The sequence below is a fragment of the Syngnathus scovelli genome, chromosome 1 (assembly GCF_024217435.2).
Source record: "Syngnathus scovelli strain Florida chromosome 1, RoL_Ssco_1.2, whole genome shotgun sequence".
Taxonomy (NCBI): domain Eukaryota; kingdom Metazoa; phylum Chordata; class Actinopteri; order Syngnathiformes; family Syngnathidae; genus Syngnathus; species Syngnathus scovelli.
The window spans coordinates 10,794,047-10,809,787 of record NC_090847.1 but is presented as its reverse complement, the minus strand read 5'-3'; the positions used below and the strand labels follow the sequence as shown (position 1 = coordinate 10,809,787).

Sequence of the window (15,741 nt, the reverse complement as noted above, 5' to 3'; positions counted from 1 at the left end):
ATTATAAATATGCTGAACTGAATTTGCTCATCTGGCTTGCAGTTTCACTTGGAGTTGAGAGGAGCCTTTTCAAATTTTAGTTCTCTGGTTTTTACACTCACGTTCATTTTTAATTCAATAATGTAAAACATTTCATCCATTGAAATAGTTGAATTTCGTGTTCAAATACATGTGTGAAAGCGAGAAGGCCAGAGTTATAGCACTCTTTGTGCTTCAAGCAACTATGCACACATTCATTGCAGATGCAGGCAGTTGGCAAACAAGAGACATGACTGTTTGTCTTTATATCACCAATATACATGTTTTATCACACATGTACTGCACATGCTGATGTTCAACGATGAGTCTAATACAGGGGTGTCTGAAACAATGGCCCAGGGGCCATCTGTGGCACGCCATTCATTTTTCCGCGGCTCGCAGCAGATACGAAGAGATGACGGTCAGTTAAAAAAACGACAGCCAGTTTTAAAAAAAAAAAACGAAGTCTGGAGATGGTCAGAGTCAGAAGGGAGGATGTCAAAAACATAGGTCCCACTACTACTAATAAATTGATTCAACCTATACTGTGGAGTTTTTCTAGATATGCGAAGATATGGATTATTATGTATTAATCCTATACAAATAACACAAGTTCTCTTTATAACACAGTGAAGAAAAAAGATGTTTGAACTTGAGAATAGTTTTCTCTACCTAATATTCATACAAATACATGTAAAATAAACTCTGTAAGCTCATAATTGACTCATTGACATTGACATTTTTCGTATTATAGTTAATTTTAGTTATTTTTTAAAATAAATGTACTATTCAATAATTTAGGCGTTTACGTTTTTATTATTCTTTCTTTCTTTCTTTCTTTCTTTCATTCTTTCATTCTTTCTTTCTTTCTTTCTTTCTTTCTTTCTTTCTTTCTTTCTTTCTTTCTTTCTTTCTTTCTTTCTGTCTTAACCAAAAACAAAAGACACTGGAGACGTTAAAAATGTTTGCTTTGTCTGGGCCCACTTTGCCACTCACCCAAACCACAAGGAAACGCTTTGTCACATTTTGCCAAAAGCAGAAGTTACTTAATCATATACCAGATTATGTAGACTGCATTGGTAATGAAGAATTAAAATTCTAGCACGGGGTCACCAATTCGCAGTCCAATATCTGATCATTTGAGTCGGATGTGTTGCAGCAAGGAAACCAATCAAACATTCAGGACCGGAATTGATGATCCCTGTTCTAGAGGAACTCCAACACCTTACCTGATTTGGCATTCATGAAAATGATGTTACATAATCCCAATGTGTGGTGTTAATTGTCAATGGGGAAATGTTGAGAGGACAAATAACAAACGTGCAATTCCATTGACAGCTGAAAATTAGATGGGATAGGCTCCAGCTGACGCATCAAGACAAGCTCCTGAAATGGGTGGATGGATGAAAAAGTGTGTTCTGATATTTTGTCAACTCCACTTTGAGGCCCCTTACTGCTTCTTCTCTCTCCACGTTGCCTTATTTGACACTACAAATAGCAGAAAGAAATCAATAAACATGTTGCATGCACTGATATATATACATTAGAATCTGTGGCAGTGCTCTGTAAGTCTAAGTCTAATGGACATTAAGTGTTTAATGTCTGTCGGGCAGAGGAAAAGGTGAGGGTGGAGGATGGCGGCGGATGTTTCTTGTCAACTCCAGCTGTCCTCCAACATATGTAAGTCCTTAAATTTGGTGAAAAGAACACACAAACCTCTTATTAGTTCCCCTTCCATGCACTCGAACCGGCCGAGAAACAAAAGGGTGTAAACGTTGTTTAAGCTACGCGGTTTAAATTGAATTCATACACGTACAATTCCTTCACACGAAGCCCATTTTAAGATAAATATTGAATATTTATAGACACTAAAAAAGGTCTGGGGCTCATTCAAGGAGCAAAGCAGGACTTGAATAATACCGTAAAAGTATTTTTAGTGTTGAAGGGATATGCTTGGGCAGCTGTCACGACCTGTTATAATAATGCGTTTTCCTTTATTTTTAGCAAGGTTGTGTTTATTTAACAGATGTGTGATGTAATGTTTGAGTACCCCTTTTTAGGGGATACACTTTGTTTATGTCGCTTTAACATGCAGGTTTTTAGCACTTGGGTTGCCTTTAAACACAAACTGCCTTCCGCTTGCTGTTACAGATGGCCCTAAGTGTTCTGACCACATTATGAATATTGAATGAATGTTTAGGAACTGTAGATGCATATGGTTTTATAGATTAATTTCAAAAGTGACATATCAATGGTTGTGGTAAAGTACCAAAAGGGCATTTGTGTTCAAATAAATGAATGTATGAACGAATGAAAAAATGAATGAATGAATGAATGAATGAATGAATGAATGAATGAATGAATGAATGAATGAATGAATGAACCCTAAAGGCCTGTGCGCCTTCATCTGACCTTACATTGTACTTTGCTGCCCTCTTCTGGTATGAACCTTGAATAAAAACAATTACGTTCCTTTATTTCTGTACACACGACTACAATTTATACCGTATTTTCGATTAGTATGTTAATATCAACGCAGCCTTCTTCTTCAATTTACATAAACATTTTATGGCAAATTATATGGGATTTTCAGATTGAAGGTTGGCTTAATTAGTATTTTGCTTTGACTTGGCTGAACAGATGCCCTGCTTAATTGCTCAATGTTTGTATTTGATGTATGTAGACAAACTACGGTTTATGATCTCGGCACTTCAGCCACAATAAAACACTGCTTGGTCTAACTATCAGCAATAAGAACTATATAGCGGAGCAGTTACAGGGGGCTGTAATTTCACTTTCACTCTTTGTAGACCTTTAGCCCCCTTCAACTTTAATCAAACTTACTTCCTCCACCTCTGGAAAACGTCAATCACACCTCTTGACTGAGTCATATGATGCAGGTTCAAAAGCTCTGGTACAAAAAGTGGAAAGATAACAATTGACACCTGCGACTTCCGAATTTTTTACGACATTATAAGATGTGATATTATTTTGTACCAGCATCAGTAAATTCTTTATAATCACTCACCAGCGAAATCGAATTCTCTTTTTATCGTATTTACTTTCTACATGCGGTGGATATAAAAAGTCTACACACCACTGTTCAAATGCCGGGTTTACATACAGTAAAACAGAGACCAAGATAAAAGTCATTGCAAAACGTTTTTCAGTTTTAAAGTATCTTTAAAGATGAAGTAAAAATCCACAACTGAAATCATGTGATTACGCAAGTGCGAGCAACCACTTATAATTGGGATATGGCTATGCTCAGCATTAATCTGTCACATTCAAAATGAAGAAATGACATTCTGCCATCCAATAATGCATGCTGCAAATTTAACGACTAACTTTTATTGTTTGTTGCTTGTAGTCAACGGACTTTCACCGGTGTAGCGCTTTTCTACCTTTGGTACTCAAAAGCGCTGTCAGACTGTCTGTATCTCAGTTACCTACTGATGACACAGTATCAGGAGCAACTGGGGGGTTCAGTATTTTGCTCAAGGACACTCTGACATGGTCACAACGGCCAGGTAACGAACACCCAATCTCTGGGTTGGGAGACAACAACTCTACCACTGAACCATGTCACCGCCGCCCCCAGTAGTGTACTGCAAGCCATCAAACTGAAACTTGTTTGGAAAATGTTTATCCATAACACAATTGTCAGTATGATGCAAACTAGACTACCCAAAAAAAACAGTTTTTTGATACCGTTCCCATTTGGATCTCAGTATAAGGTCAGGTCAATGCACTCTCGTCGCTAAGAAAAGCAGGCCAGGTGCGTCTCAGGTAAGGCATGACGTCATCATGGTACTTTTGAACTCCTCGGCTGTAAATCTATAAAGGTGTGTACTCGCTGCTCAGGTAGCCGACCATTGTGAGTGTTTGTGTGTGTGTGCATGTGTGTGTGAAGTCTGAGTGGAGGGAAAAGAAAAAGCAAAGAAGTTGTTGGAAATACACACCTAAAATGCTCCAGGAGATTTGAGTGGTTTAACTGCGAGAGGCTGCTGGTTGCCAGCATGTACCCGAACTCCCAGCCGGCCAAACTAACGGCCCAGATGCTGCCTATCAACAGTCAGTACATGACGCCTACGTATGACTTCACCAGCTACCATCACATGTCAGGAGTCACTGACACATCCGCAAGTGCCTGGAATCCCATTTACCGTGAGGAGTACCCCTTCAGCTTCCCGGGATCGAGCCCCAGCGCCGGGCAGGTGAACTTCAACTCAGCAGAACTGAGCAGTGTGTCCACCGCCCCTGGAGGAGGAGGTCTCAACCCCTACAATCTTTTCTCCAGTCACGATCCCTTTTGCCGGAGGAGACCCAATGAGCCGGTCAAAGTCTCGGCACCTGCTGGTAGGACTACTTTCTTTATATTAATATAATAATATATTATATTTTGTACATACACATATATATACGTATGTATATATATATACACATATATATACGTATGTATATATATATATATATATATATATATATATATATATATATATATATATATATATATATATATATATATTTTTTTTTTTTTTTACATATATTAAATATAATATATTATTATATTTAATATACGTGTGTGTGTGTGTGTGTTTGTGTGTGTGTGCGTGCGTGTGCATGTGTGTGTGTGCGTGGGTGGGTGTGTGCGTGGGTGTGCGTGCGTGTGTCTGTGTGTTTGTGTGTGTGTGTGTGTGTGTGTGTGTGTGTGTGTGTGTGTGTGTGTGTGTGTGTGTGTGTGTGTGATATATGTCTCAACTTATTTTACTTTTCAACTAATTAAGTGAAATTGAATGATTTTCCACGCCACCCAGGGTGTAAATCACTGAACGAGATGTACTTTAAATTACAAATACAAACAAACAGAGCTGAGGATTATACCCGTAAAGGTGGAATTTTAGCTTGCAACCAGTGTCATGGAACATTAATTTGCCATGCGAGATCATCAGGAGTGCCGCCAAATAATGTAACTTTGTTCTTGTATTTGTGGCAGTGACATATAGTGGACTGGCCAAAGAACAACAATCTGTTCCACTAGATGACAACTTACCTGTGTGCACAGTATAATCTTTTTGTGACAGTGGTGTGGTATGAAATTTGTGCTTTAGATGTCTCAAGAAACACTCAAGTGTATGCAGCATATTTATTCCTTATGAGGATTCAAAATTGAACTCGAAATTTGGGAGGAGCTACAACATACGTACGTACAACAAGACTGCTCACATTTCCCACGCAAACACAAACCCTCTTGTTGCAGAAGACTCACTTGTCCCACAAGTAGAAAAAGGAAATAAGTCAAATATACTGATGGCCCTGTGATAAGTTGTGTATTTATAGTCAGATTACAGATCTGCATTGTCACTAAACTGAAGTAACTTGAAAGCAAATGTACTTTTAATAAGTCACTATCGACACTGTTTTTGTTTTCTCCATTTTGAAAATGATTTCTGATTTCTGCAATATGTGTGGTGTCACAGAGCAACAATTCTGAAGAGAAGGGCGAAAAAGGAAAACATCTTTATTTTATTTTTTTAAATGCTATGTGAAATGGCTTTCTATTAACACCTTGACAAGTAAAAATAACTGGCATTTGTATGCGGATTTTTTGTGCCTGTTTGAAGTTGCCCTCGTAAAGAGTGCCTTTCAAACTAGTTCCTGCTAACTTCTAGTTTAAATTACAGCACTGGAATTATCTATAAATATAGCACCTTGGATATGCATACATTGAAAAAAGGGAACAATGTGGACATGCAAAAATAATGAAAATATGTGAAGATAGGATGTATTTCGCCACTTCCTTATGTCATTTTATGCACGACAACAACATTAAACCAATAAAAATGCATACTTTTTTTAGTCTGTGTGGCACAAATAAATTATACAATTGCGTACAAAAAAGTATCAGTAAAAACATTTTGATAGTGTACCTTTCTGACACAAATAGATAACTACTACATGCCGCTTTATCCACCTGGCCAATATTAAGCATGCGGTCTGTGCAAAGTGCTACGATAGTAGAAATTACTCACTTTTCAAGACTCAAGGCTTGAGGCTGGGACTAACCAATGCTTGTTTTCATGCACAATTTCGACATACACACGTAGAGTTGAGTCAGAGTGACTGCACACACGCACGCACACACGCATCCATCAAGCTTTTGGCCTCTCCCTTCCGCAAGCCTTTACGGGATGTCAATGCAAAGCTAACAAAGCCAGCGCTGCAGGCTGCTAAGGGTCGTTCCCCACCCTTTCTCTCCACCGGGCAGGTGAGATAATGCGGCTTAGGGCTGTGTGCAGACCCTCGGGCCTCACTCATGTCTGCGTGTCCCACGTACCCGTTTGCTCTACTTTGATCGATGTCGTCACACAGTCAACAAGATTTCCCGATCAATAACTGACTCACCCATTTCTGTGAATGTGTGTGTCAATGAATAGCTGCCTGTGTAAACGAGTAGGTAAAAGGCTCACAGAGATAAGGAAAAGCCCTGCCGCAATGCACTGGAGAGTCTTTCCATTAGATATCGTTAAGTTTGATTAATTGAACTGATGGGCCTTTAAGTGGCGCCTGAACTTGAACATGGCACCAGACAAACTCTCAATGTCAAAATAGTCATCTATTAGGCTACACCATGTGTGACTCACTCCAGTCATAAGGAGACTGTGTATGTTTGTCTTTTGTGTGTTCCGTAAATGAAATAAGAGGTACTTAAGAAAAATATAAGAGGTTAAACTAGAAAATTAACATCCTAGAGTGCTGTTTGTATGTCTTTTATTGACCCACATTTCATTTTAGAATCTGACTTTTAAGTTTAATACTGAGTACACTGTAAATAAACACACTTTATTTAATAATAAACCAAAATAAACATATCTCGCAACACATTTGATGGTTGTTTTTTGGAATACAGTAGTGAATAGTTATCAAAATCCATAAAAAGATACCACAAGATGGTGTCAAACAATATTTAAACATGGCTTTGTCCCAAACAAACATTTCACAAATGGTGAGTTTTTTTAGGCTCACCAAAAAATAAAAAAATAAAAATGGTGAGTGGGCAACTTTGAAAATGTCCAAGTTCACTGTCATTTCCTTCCTAATTTTTTTAAATGACTGTGACATGTCTGCCTCACATTTTGGAGGTTCAAAGCTCAAATCTTGGCTTTCCCTGTTCTTATGTGGATTTTCTCGACATCATTGCTAGACACACTGGATTGGATTGTCTTTATGTGTAATTGTGAATGAAGAGTTGTTTGCCCAATGAATACTATGTGCCCTGTGATTAGCTGCTGACCTGCTCAGAGTGAAAATTCCCTGGAATAGGCTCTAGCTCAACTATAACTCTAACGACAGCACACACTCTAGAAAGTGGATGGATGGACCTATGGGGCACAAATGATTGTTCCAAAATCCTGCTTAGGAACAGATGACAGCAAAGGAAGTGTTTGTCACTATTATTATATATTTGTTACAGAGTAGAGCTTTGAAATCAGAATTACATGAAAACAATACAGTCCTGTTTTGAGAGTAAGTCCTTGCACTGATTCATTTGCCATACGTGACAAAAATGATTGGCCTGGCAACTACAACGTGATGGGGAAAAAATAATCTATTTTTCATTATGGTGAATGATTGGACTTTTGTATTTTGCAGGAGGGAAGACTCGCACAAAGGAAAAATACAGGGTGGTGTACACGGACCACCAGCGCCAGGAACTGGAGAACGAGTTTCAGTTCAACCGCTACATCACAATGAGGCGCAAGTCTGAGCTCTCCATGGCACTGAACCTCTCTGAAAGACAGGTGAGAGCCTGGTGCTCAGTAGGAATTTGTCATATTCCTACTCAGCTTCTGGGGGGGGGGGGTTCTGAATTATTTCAATTTCAATCACTTATTCTACAATTGTGTAAACGTTGGAAGTACAACATTATAATACAAAAACAAGGGCTAAAAAGGTTATACTAAATCAGAAGTTTTTGTGTTGCTTTTTTTCTAGCACTTAAATTTTGAAATAAATCTTTAAAATCATTTGACACAATAAGATGAATGCAGTAAGGTGGATGCAATTGCATTAGTCATCTACTTTGATTAGATTTGTTCACTTAATAAACACTTGGAGTCTTTCAAGCGGTCACCTTCACGAAGACAAGTTCACAAAATTCTACTCAACAAGTGTGGTGTAAAAATACAAAATCAGTAAATCATAAAACATATTACAATGATAACTAAAAAAAATCTGTGGCCTTATCACTGCACTTTTCATGTTTCATGTAACAATATGTAAACATGTGGACTGCACTTCACAAGCACTGAATTTATCAAGGCTTTATCAAGGGCAACCGACGGCTCTGTTTTGGCTGTTCACAACAATTCTTGCTTTTTACTACATTTACCAGGTGAAGATCTGGTTTCAGAACAGACGTGCCAAAGAACGGAAGATACACCGGAAGAAGCTGCAAGATTCACAGCAGCCCTCCACGTCTACTTCCACCCCACCTGTGCCCACAGGGGCCAGTGATGGTCACAATGTCCCAAGCCCAGGCAGCAATATTCTGTCTAATGCCATGTCGGAGGAATACAAGATGGAGTTCATATAACTGGGAAGATTTTGTTTTTTTTTACAGGATGCGAGAAGAGATCAGTGAAATGGTGACATGATGAACTGTGAGCCATTTACAAGAAGGGCATTAGTCTCAAATGAACTATTTTTGACAACTTTAATCTGTGAATGTGAATCACTCCACAGATACTGTTAGAACCGAGAATTAATAGATCCAAATGGTCACAATGAAGAAAAATGTTCAAATTGACACTGTTGGGATTTGTTCAGATATTTTGAAGAGTCTGTGCAGCAAAGACTTTCTTTTGTTTACTATGCTTGAAATACAATATGTAACAATGTGAATTGCACTTGAGCACAGGAGGGAGTAATTCCATGTAAAAACAGACTTGGTAATTATTTTGAGACAAGTAAAATGATATTTTTTATATCCTGGAAACAGAAAGAAAGAAGTGAGAAAGAATGTTCTGTTTGTCACAAGTAGGAAAAGAGTGAGAAAAGCAACCACATGTTCCGTTTTTCATAGCTCTGATTATATCGCAAGTTTAGAAAGTTTGGGCTTGTAGTGAATGTAGGCAAAATGCGTTGTTTTGAAGGTGGAAAAAAAAACATTCATGACAGGAATAGTCTAATCAGTGACTCTGTAGGAAAGGTGAAAGGTTTCATTCTAATACAAGTATTTGATAGACAACAGCCACATCCTGACGAGCAGTCGCAAATTGCTCAACAGCATGTGACTCATGAATGAGTGGCCTTTACACTTCCACAAACATACACATACACACACGCACACACGCACATACACGCACACATGATTTAAAGTTAAAAAAAGAGAAATCACAGACTTTTTTGCTTCTTTGTTTGTTTTTGTTTTTTTATTTTTGTTTGTTTGTTGTATTATTAAGTACTGTACAAGTAAGTCTGCTGCAGGCTCCTTTCGGACGTCTTCTCATCTTTTGGTTCAAAAAACAAAAGGAAAGGTTTCAAAAGACCAATGAGGCATTTTGCTGTTGGACTGTCTAGTGAAAAGAGTCAACGTGTTTCTGTCATTTTTAATAAAAAAAAAAATATATATATATATATATATATATATATATATATATATATATATATATATATATATATATATATGTTTGGCTGAGCAATATACAAGATTATTGCAATTATTTGTTTTGAATTCTTTTGAGCTATTGATGCATGCTGCATAATGTAATTCCCAGTGAATCACAAAGTGCGATACTTGTGATCTTCGAGTTTCGTCAAGTGCTACATAAAATAATCACCGAGTAAAATGTTCAAATTTTGCATGTCATGTTACAGAGGCTTTCTTTTTTATTTCAATTCAGAATAGCACGTGTTAAGAATAGTTCAGTTGTATTTAACTTTTAAGTTCAATACGTTTGCATTTAATCCATTTTATGATCAATCCATCCATCCATCCATCCATTTTCTGAACCGCTTAGTCCCCACGGGGGTCGCGGGCGTGCTGGAGCCTATCCCAGCCGTCATCGGGCAGTAGGCGGGGGACACCCTGAACCGGTTGCCAGCCAATCGCAGGGCACACAGAGACAGACAACCATTCACACTCACACTCACACCTAGGGACAATTTGGAGTCTTCAATCGGCCTACCAAGCATGTTTTTGGAATGTGGGAGGAAACCGGAGCGCCCGGAGAAAACCCACGCGGGCCCGGGGAGAACATGCAAACTCCACACAGGGAGGGCCGGAGGTGGAATCGAACCCGCACCCTCCTAACTGTGAGGCGGACGTGCTACCCAGTGCGCCACCTAGCCGCCCTTGATCAATACATAGGATTACAATTATTAGTAAATAATTATAAGTAGTTTTTAATGTTATTGTTGTCATGTTACAATGACTTGCAAAAATATTTTCAATACTTTTTAGTTTGTATGGACCAATTATAAACCATGCCAATTATCAATAATTGGAATTCTCTAGGCCTATTAGCATCTCTTCTCTCAAAATTTTGACGACCAATAAGAGATCAATTTAAAACTGGGTTACTTTGGTGCTTCGGAGCCAAAATGCCAAGGACTTTTTGTTATTTTACTTTTTTACTCTAGAAATTATTGAAGTATTTAAGGCATGCTACTAAGCATGGGAGTTCCTGTTTTTACTAACAAAGAAGTCTATTGTCAGAGAAAAATAATATATAAAAACTCCATTTAATTGAAACTTTGTGGAAAGAAATCTGTGTCATTCAGGAAGATTGAACTACTTTAAATGAGGCTAGAACGATTCTCAGTCTTAAAAATATTTTATTTACTTCCTATCACATAAAACATTTTAGAATAGAATTAGAATTTCAGAATAAAATGGTTTGGGTTGCAACATGAAGTCAAAAGCCTCCAAAGTATTTATATAAAGATTAGGCTACATGAAAATATAATATCTTGAGCCACGAGTTTGGGTTTATAGTTTTATATCTTCGGCATGGTAGGGTCTGATCACATGAATGTGTCATAATAAACGGTTGAGTTATCTAAATGCCTTCCATTCTAAGTTTTTACTTTTTTTGCAAAATAAAAGTTGTCCATATTGCGGGGGTAAGAGAATACTGAATAATTTGGTGGATTCAACCCAACGCCTAAAATGAAGATAAATGGCACAGAACTGTTGGAGGTGCTTTATGACACTTGCGTGGCGTTATCAATTATTTGCTCGGTAGATTATGTCCGTCAAAAGTTCAACTGCGTTTTAAGGAGAGCGTTCAGTTAAAAATAATCTCAGGTGGGTGTTTGAGGACATAAACATGTTTGATGGGCCTGTGAATCAGCTAAACGGTTGACCAAGATTGTCGAACTTTGACCCCAAACAACCAAACCACATTAATCATAGTCTAAAATTTGAAGTCAATGAAGGGTGTTTTTGTCAGAGTTATTTAAAAAAAGAAAGAAGATTTGTATTATTTGTTACATGTTGTTATACACGTTGTATAAGACCTTATCTCTACATAGAAAATGGGTCATGTTGCAAAGGGTGTAACACGGTTAAAGAAGTCATGCCTATCATGCCATAGAGAGCAAAGGTTTGACCACACCCATGTCCAAAAGCAGATAGGACTTGGTCACATACTTGAAAATTTCCCTCATCATTTTCCACAATGTTCACTGCAAGTTGCTTTTTCGTAGAAATGTAATCATTGTGCCGAGATTTATAATAAGGAAGTACTGTTAATTTCCATAAAGAATGAAAAGTTCAGTAATTCTCATTAAATATTTTATAGGCCTTTTGGTGTTGTAACGAACACCTCAGCCATGTACTCTTGAGTCATTGTAAAACAACAACACGAAAAGAAAAATCACCTGTCCCTTCGGACTTGGGCATAAGTACTTGGATCATTATTCACCACTACAGTTCGACGAGGTCGCTCCGAGAACCTCACTTGGCCATACTCCACCATCACGTCTTCTATCTCTTTGTTTGCCCTCCTTGGCTGACGATTGATCCTGACATTAGCGTACGTCAGTTCCTCTTCATCTTTGATCAAAGGCAGAAAATTGAGACTAAATGAAAACTTGAGTAAAAGAATTGTGTTCAAACTACAAATTGGCAAAATGCGTACCTTCAATACTGCTTTGGTTTTTCTTCTGCTTGTAGACAACCGCCAAGCCGATCATTAGGAGGATGAACAGAGCTGAGAGAACGCCCCCCATTATGAGCAAATAATTGTTGCCTTGGTTGCTCTTGGATCCATCGATGAAGGTGTCACAGAGAGTTTCATTGATTTCAGGCAACCACTCAGATATGAGAGTCCCATTGGAAGTGCAGTTAATGAACACTATAAGTAAACAAAAACAAAAACATCAACAACCACCAAACTGTATTTAGCATCACCATATGAATGTGTTCATTCTCACCACAAGACACAAAGACTTCTTTTTGGATTTCACTGACGTTGTTTTTGACAGAGCAAACTAACTGTCCAGATATGGATTGTTTCAGGGTGATGTTGTTTGCTTGAACATCTCCTGAGAGAAGATCAGAGTCTTGTAGTGTTTTTTTGTTTAGGCTCCAGCTGTATTGAAGATTATCCCCTCCCTTGGGCAAGCAAGTCACCGGTTGCTTTCCTTGGAACTGACACTTTGAGACCAGATGGACAGAGATTACAGGATCTGAAACAAACATACAAATGTCAATGTCAATACTGGCATAAAGCGGCTCACTGGTTCCCATTGTCATATAAATTGGAAGTGATCTTAATGAGAGACAAGCCCCGGATTAAAGTGTACATAATTTTCGACCATCAGTTCTTTGGACCGCTTACTCTGTTGAGTCATTGGAAGCTGGAGTGTCTCCCAGCTGACTTTGGGCATAGACAAAAATGGTTAAACATATCTATTTATTTTTATATCGCAACAGTTGGCATGAGAGACTACCAAACAGTCCAAACAAAAGACTAAAATTTGTTTGAAAAGAAATGTCTTCCAGAAAAGTTGCATCAAGCAAACATTGTCGTTAAGAAAAGAAAGAAAGTTCCTGTTTTAGAAGGGTGCAGGCAGAGTCCACACAATCATTTGCATAATGATCTACACACGTGATGTTACTACAATCTGACATATTTAGAGCATTTTTGCCAAGAATAGAAATCCAATATTTTCTGATAAACCTCTATCCTAAAAGACTGAATTCACTTAAGGGTGTAATTTTTATAGTGGTATTTACACTATACCAGTGTTTGCACGTGTACAAATTAAATTAAAAAATACAAAAATTGTTAGATATTCACCTTCAATGACTAATTGCAGTGTCCGAGACTGAAGTTCTATTCCCAATTTGTTAAAGGTATTAAGAGAATAGTTTCCACTATCATTTCTCATCAGGTTTTCTATCTTCAGCATCCCATTGTTTGGGGTGAAGCTAAATCTTTCAGCTCTCTCTTTAATCTTGTTATCTTTGACTTTAAGTAAGGCGAATTTTCCTTTCAGCCACTCAAAACGAAATGTGTCTTCGTCCACCAGACTGAGGACTATTTCACCACCCAGTGGTCCGTAACACAGAGCTCCTTCTCTTCTGCCATCACAGGGCGTATCCATACCTACAAAAGAATAATTAAACAAGTTATCACATAAAAAGTTTTTTAAAAAGGCAAACTTCAAAGTGATTGACAATTCATTTTGCTACTCTGTTTTTTTAATGAGTTGGTAAAACAAATGTTTGAAGAGGACAACATTAATGTTTGTAGAATTCGAAGGTCTATTTAACTATTTTTGTTTTCTTAATTGTTGTGAAAATAATGTAAATTGATTTATAGTGTTTTGGGAAGAGATCTTACAAACAATAATTCCAGCCAGAACAAATAAGTTGGCTGTAACTGGAACATTTTACGTGTGCATCTGAGCTTTAAGTGTATCATAATATATGAATCATTTTATTGATATCGATTTTACTTTCAGTTAAAATGAATTGCTGATTTATTTATAAAGACATTTTCTTCAACTGAATTTCCACTGTTCCAAAAAGATTGCAGATTTTTGCAGAGAAATGGAAATGAGGCGAACAAGCTTAAAGGTAAAAATATCATTTCATTATTGCTGCAAATATTTTCGTTAAGAGTGAAATGCCTCACCTTGAGAAAGTGCGAATAGCCACACCACGAGTCCAGCTGTGGCTTTCATATCTTTGACAACGCACTCAGATGCCTCTGAAGGGATGTGAGAAAGAGTGTCGAGCAGTTTTTGCATTTGTTCTTTTCATGGCAGAGAGGAAAGGGAAGTTGTACTTCTTGTTTTATCAACATTACGACTTAAGGCCTTCTGATGGAAATCCCTCCAGCTCAATAGGAGAAAATGACGTCAAGTAACGTTTAAGGAGCCGCTTTACGCCGAAATGTTACATAGAGCTGCCATATACAAACCAGGTTTTCGCTTTTTTTCTCTTTCCTTTCTATGTTACCCATTTTGGTCATGACCTCTAATTAAATATTTTTTTAATGTGAACTTGGTTGGTTGATCTGTTTTGACATGAAATGATATACACATAAATTAACAATACAAAAATGATGACTAATGTATTTATCCCAATCAATTCAATCCACTGTTCATTTTAGACTACTGCTGGAAATGCACTTTCCTTCCCATTCACATTTAGACTGTGGCTCCCTCAGCTGGCAAGACAGTGCAGAAACAAATACAGTACTGTAAATGGACGCATTTATCAAGGCAGGGCAATTGAAAAAAACGGATTCTCATTTTCAATGCTGACCTAGCTGAATGTGAAAAGCTAAGCAAATGAACAAACACTGACACAGGCTCGTGGCAAGTAAGCAATGCTCTGGAGTTTTCTTTGGATTTCTCTTAATAATAACAAGCCTGCTGTATTTATATTGCGGGTAGGGATGGGAATTGAGAACCGGTTCTCCCGCAGCAAGAACGTAAAGGTACATTAGCACAATCGAACAAACCCACCAGCAGTAAACAGAGGCAGGGTAACAACACAACAAAAACAACATGGTGAATATATCGTATTAATCTTCACCCAGAACAATGATTATATTCCCCAAATGAAAACACGTCTATCTTAGGACGTATTTCCCCACTGCAATTTCCCGATACACTTGTATGCATGGCTCCGAGTTCTTTCCTCTTCCAACTCTTTCTAAATAATGCTCTTTCAGGGTTAACGTGATTCCCAAATTCTAAACCCCAAAATCCACACAAAGTCAAGGCTTAGCTGCATTTTGTAAACTACATAAAATTAGAAAAAAAATCAGAGAGCATTGTCATAATCTGTCTTTAAAAATACATTATTTATAGTAGAATATATCGTATTTCAGTTTGAGTTCATTGCTCTCCTTAAAAAAGTCACAGGTTACACAATTTAAGGGTTGCAATTGGTCAGCAGTTAAGTCTTTTATTTCATGGATCAAAAAGACCAACTATTTTGTATTTAGCATACAAATACTGCACATAACTTAATTCTGAAGAATTATACACATCCTAAAATATGTAGCTGAACCTCAATTTTACACGCTTCGGTTCTATGTGACGTTCTGTCTAATGCGGTTTGGTCATGGAACCCAAAGACCCATACGAAGCTAAATGACTAGCACGTAAACCTTACCGATAGTAATTTAATTTCCGTGACTAATTTACAGGCGTTTGCCAAGAAAAAGTCGAAGCAGCACTCCATTGTGAGGAAGT

At 37.7% G+C, this 15,741-nt stretch overlaps 2 protein-coding genes across 2 annotated transcripts; one reads left to right on the top strand and one right to left on the bottom strand.

Annotated features, from left to right (window-relative positions):
* The first annotated feature begins 3,880 nt into the window (after window positions 1–3,880).
* On the top strand, window positions 3,881–9,647 carry LOC125983364 (homeobox protein CDX-1-like). The gene is made up of 3 exons (XM_049744552.2): window positions 3,881–4,377; window positions 7,672–7,820; window positions 8,414–9,647. The coding sequence occupies exons 1-3, from the start codon at window positions 4,038–4,040 to the stop codon at window positions 8,612–8,614; spliced, it is 690 nt and encodes a 229-aa protein (XP_049600509.1). The 5' UTR covers window positions 3,881–4,037; the 3' UTR covers window positions 8,615–9,647.
* A 376-nt stretch (window positions 9,648–10,023) lies between these two features.
* LOC125983300 (uncharacterized) lies at window positions 10,024–14,373 on the bottom strand. The gene is made up of 5 exons (XM_049744438.2): window positions 14,169–14,373; window positions 13,329–13,637; window positions 12,460–12,714; window positions 12,165–12,380; window positions 10,024–12,079 (listed from the first exon to the last, which is right to left on the bottom strand). Exons 1-5 carry the CDS (start codon window positions 14,281–14,283, stop codon window positions 11,901–11,903), a joined length of 1,074 nt encoding a protein of 357 aa, XP_049600395.1. The 5' UTR covers window positions 14,284–14,373; the 3' UTR covers window positions 10,024–11,900.
* Window positions 14,374–15,741: the final 1,368 nt, after the last annotated feature.